The sequence below is a fragment of the Oratosquilla oratoria genome, chromosome 33 (genome assembly GCF_046742065.1).
Source record: "Oratosquilla oratoria isolate Oo_2021 chromosome 33, ASM4674206v1, whole genome shotgun sequence".
Taxonomy (NCBI): domain Eukaryota; kingdom Metazoa; phylum Arthropoda; class Malacostraca; order Stomatopoda; family Squillidae; genus Oratosquilla; species Oratosquilla oratoria.
This window is the reverse complement of record NC_134809.1, coordinates 26,285,541-26,290,540: the sequence shown is the minus strand read 5'-3', so window position 1 is coordinate 26,290,540 and position 5,000 is coordinate 26,285,541. Positions and strand designations below refer to the sequence as shown.

The 5,000-nt window shown below is 41.4% G+C and overlaps 1 protein-coding gene across 1 annotated transcript in view; it reads right to left on the bottom strand.

Moving 5' to 3' along the window:
- Positions 1–436: 436 nt before the first annotated feature.
- Positions 437–5,000, bottom strand: part of LOC143018020 (runt-related transcription factor 2-like) — a 37,552-nt gene continuing 32,988 nt past the window's right edge. Inside the window, exons 2-3 of the mRNA XM_076173057.1 lie at positions 2,223–2,380; positions 437–1,101 (exon numbers count right to left, since the gene is read on the bottom strand). Of these exons, the coding sequence (XP_076029172.1) occupies positions 884–1,101; positions 2,223–2,380 (376 nt within the window). The 3' untranslated portion in view covers positions 437–883. The remainder of the gene's footprint in view (positions 1,102–2,222; positions 2,381–5,000) is intronic.

Here is a 5,000-nt window from a genome sequence, read left to right as displayed (position 1 = left end):
TTAGTAATAATGATAATAATAATGGTAACACTAATTGATAATAACAATTTATTAAAAATAGCAACTATAATGTAATGAATGGAAAATAAAAATAATGCTATTATTCAGAAATGTAGACATCAAGATAAGAATAAGAACAAAGTGATTTGATAGATAAGAACAGCAATGAAAGTGACGATGAAAATAATGGTAATAATCAAAGTATTATAACAACAAAAATATGTTAACGATAACGCCGGTAAATGAAAACTATATATAAAGTAATGCAAAAGGATCATAGACACAATGCGTAAAGTCTAGAAAAAACTATAATTGAAAACTGTCTTTGATATTAGCACATAGCAAAAAAAAAAAAAAAAAAAAAAAAAAAAAAAAAAAAAAAAAAAAAAAAAAAAAAAAAAAAAAAAAAAAAGTGTCCTCGGATTTATTTCGAAAATGTGATGGCTTTGACCGCAAGTAAAAGCCTCTAAAACTAGAAAATCTCCAACATTCAGACCTTAAACGCCTTTAGCAAATAATATGAAGAGTGTTTGTGTATGGATGATATGTTGACGCAGCCCGAAGGGGACGAAGAGGGAGGGTCGCTGTGTGAGTGAAGTGGCTCTCCCTGCTGTGGATGTACTATGTCTTACTGCACTGCTTCTGCCCCGGGCAGTGGGCAGGAGACAGGGATGACCCTTCATCCTCGAGGAGCTAAGAAAAGAGCGAAACAATGGAAGTTGAATGGGGATGGAATGAGTAGGAGTGGTTGCGTGTCTTGTTTGGCTACTTCCCTTATAAAGGGGGAAAATATACCTTTCATATAAAGGTAGATTCAAGAAGATCAAAGATGAGAGGTAAACACGGAGAAGAGGCCCTTGGTATGTAAATAGATAGATAGAGACTAAGAAACTCTTCGTGGATTATGAGGAACTGGAGACTGAAAAATGCTTCGGATATCTTGAGGAACAACATGACAAAGGCTTGGACGAGACTTACCGTACTCTCGAGCTTTGGACCGGGGTTCCCGTGGCCCATCCACGGTCACCTTGATGGCTTTCGTGTAGGTGGCCACCTGAGGAGGCACAGTTGAGATGGTGATGGTCAGCGTGAAGCTCTTTCCTGGTGGGGGGAGGAAAAGACAGAGGTGGGTCAGTCAGCAAAGGGTGAGAAGAAAGATGAAATAAGGGAGGGAGGGAGGGAGGGAAAGAAGAAAAGAAGAAAGGGGGACGGAGGGAGGGAGGGATAAAAGGAAAAGATGGAAGGAATGGGAGAATGAGGGAAGGAGGGAGGGAGGGAGGGAAAGAAGAAAGGAAGAAAGGGTGACAGAGGAAGGGAGGGAAAAAGGAAAAGATGGAAGGAAAGGGAGAATGAGGGAAGGAGGGAGGGAGGGAGGGAAAGAAAGGAAGAAAGGGGAACGGAGGGAGGGAGGAAGGGAGAAAAGGAAAACATGGAAGGAGGGAGGGAGGGAGGGAAAGAAGAAAGGAAGAAAGGGGAACGGAGGGAGGGAGGGATAAAAGGAAAATATGGAAGGAAAGGGAGAATGAGGGAAGGAGGGAGGGAGGGAGGGAAAGAAGAAATGAAGAAAGGGGGACAGAGGGAGAGAGGGAAAAAGGAAAAGATGGAAGGAAAGGGAGAATGAGGGAAGGAGGGAGGGAGGGAGGGAGGGAAAGAAGAAAGGAAGAAAGGGGAACGGAGGGAGGGAGGGAAAAAGGAAAAGATGGAAGGAAAGGGAGAATGAGGGAAGGAGGGAGGGAGGGAGGGAGGGAAAGAAGAAAGGAAGAAAGGGGGACGGAGGGAGGGAAAAAAGAAAAGATGGAAGGAAGGGGAGAATGAGGGAAGAAGGGAGGAAGGAAGGGAGGGACAGTATCAGTATATTGTCGACAATAACCAACGATTCTATTCATGAGGAGGATATAGGACCGAGGAGGGGGAAACATAAACAAGGCAGCAAGAAAGGAGGGGTAATAGAAATTGAAATTCGTCAGCATTTTTCTTTGAGTAGAGATTAGGCTCCACCCCTAAAAGAATGCTGCGTGCCTCTGGTCTGTAGGGGCTGTCACCAAAGTCCATACAATATAGACTTCCTCATAAAGACCAACAGGTCTGTTACTGTTTGTGTCTCCTTTGTATTCCTTTTGAGGGAAGAAGTCGAGAGTAAGTAAATTAGCGTTCCTTACCCAACCTGTGTATCCCAACCACCTTTCCCAATCCAACTTCAAACATCTTCTGAAAGGTCTTACCTCTGCCTGACCTCCCGACGAAGCGGAGATCGTTGAACTTGGCCACCTGGTTCTTCATCACGGCCGAGTTGTTCCGGATCTCGGCGCAGCAGTTTTCGTCGTTGCCGGCGCGCACTGTCACCAGGGTCCCGTCCTGGACCGACCCGAGGACAACCACCCTGCAGAAGGCGCAGAAGAAGGAACAGTGTCAGAACGGGGCTTTCATCGGCGAAAACTAGCGTTTCTATCCTTAAGGACAGTATCGTTCCGTAGAGGTGGAATGGTGAAGGGGTTAAAGGAGAGATCTAAAGAGGGCAGTAGGAAGAAGCGATATGTGTTAAAACGTGATCATAGATACTGTATATGTATATATGTATTGTATACATACACATACACACACACACACACACACACACACACACACACACACACACACACACACACACACACACACACACACACACACACACACACACACACATATATATATATATATAATATATATACATATACATAAATACATGTACATATACACATATATATATATATATATATATATATATATATATATATGTACACACACACACACACACACATATATATATATATATAAATATATATATGTATATATATATTATACATATACATATATATATGTACATACACACACACACACACACACACACACACACACACACACACACACACACACACACACACACACACACACACACACATATATATAAAAATATATATATATATATATATATATATATATATATATATATATATATATATATCAGATTGATTTAAAGGAAATATCGATCACAGGAACATTCTAAGTTTACCCAGTATTAAAATTTCATATTTACAATAAGATGATACCTTCTGTAATATGTAATATTTGTCAACATATAGAATTATAATACAAAACCTTATTCGTTACGTTCTATAGTATACCTATATATATGCCAAGAACGTTTTCCCCCTTACAAGGAAGGTAGCCAAGTCAGAGGCACGTACCTATTCCTACGCATTTCACTCCCCTCCACCACCCTTTAGGAAACCCCTCCCATCTTAGCTTCTCATGGATGATGGGTCATCCCTGCATCCGCCAATTGCCCTGGGTCAAAGGCAATGTTTTATAGTATAATTCATTTATAATTATGAAGAAATTTCACGAAAGAAACTTGCGTCAACAGCAAATCAGCTGTAGTTATACTGTGAGTTGAAGAAATACTACTCACAATATGATATGAGTGTGAGTTACTGCTTACAATGTTTCGAGTTTATTAAGTCATGATATGTCATTAATGACATCCTTGAAATAGCAAAGGTAATGAATGAGTAGATTGAGGTGAATTATATAAAGATATTTCTATAAATATTTGGTATTTTTTCTTAATGTTCGGGTGATATGTAGATTGTAATAAGCCGATGCCTAAACAATTAACTAATGACAGAATAAAACAGACGGATTAATAGCGAAGTACAAATGCAATACATTTTGTTGTGTAAGACCAACTACAGAAAACAATAATACAGTAATTTCTGGACACAGGACGAAGAGGAGGAAGAAGAAGATGAAGAGGAGGAAGAGGAGGAAGAGGAGAAGAAAATAGAAGAGGAGAGGGAAAAGGAGGAGGAAGAAGAGGAACCGAGAGAAAAGGATGATGTGGAATAGGGAGATGAGGAGGAGGAAGAAAAAGAAGAGGAGGAGAAAATGGAAGAGGAGGAAGAGGAGAAGAAAGTGGAAGAGGAGGAGGAAGAGGAAAAGAAAGAGAAGAATATAGAGGAAGAAAAGAAAGAGTAGGAGGAGGAAGAGGAGAAGGGGAAAGAGAAGAAGGAGGAGAAAGAAACGAAATTGGAAGAGGAAGAGGAGAAATTGGAAAAGGAGGAGGAAGAGGAAAAGGAGAAAGAGGAGGAGGAGGTGGTAAAGGTGAGAGAGGAAGAGGAGGAGAAAATGGAAGAGGAGGAGGAAGAGGGGGAGAAAAAGGAGAAGAGGAGAAAGAGGAGAAGAGGAGAAAGAGGAGATGAGGAGATGATCATTTTAATCAGAGAATAGTGCACTCGACCGACGTGCACAGACAAGCGATTAAGAGCGGCGGTGGGAGGGAGGGTGGTGGTGGGTGGGGGTGGGGGTTCGATTTTAATTGAAAACTCATCGATAAAAGAAGATCATAAATCCCGGACGTAATAATTTCCTTGAATTGTCGAGTGTCAGCTGCACAGTACCGGATGGAGAGCGCTAAACGTCTATTCATTTCAACTTAACGAAGATTTACTTAACCTTTGTTGATATATTTCTTTCATCCTGGTTACTGCCAGGTCGTTTGATTCAGGTCGCTGGGAACCCAGGGATACAGTCTTGTACTCAGGAGGAGTCCTGGCCAGGCGGGGAAGCGACCCAACGTCGGTAAAAAAAAAAAAAAAAAAAAAAACCAGCGGCTTGCCACAACTGACAAAGCTTTGCCTATCACGGGTTTCTTAATTTTCAATGCTGCGTGGGAGCGGGATAATGCTGAGTTATAGTAAGTTCCTTATCAAAGAAGATCTTACGTTCATGTTGGTTCTGTGTCTGCTGCCAGACTAATCTATTAATCCCTATACATAGAAAAGGCTAGACTCCTTAAATACAGTAAAGCCCTTTATCAGGGCGACTAAGAACATATATCTCAAAGGTACGTTACCGTATTTAAGGCGGAAAGGAGAGGCAAGTCTCTCACGGTAAGGAGAGTAGTTGAAGCCGAGGCCGTGAGATGTGAGGCAGGGAGGTAAATCACTGGAGGATCGAACCCG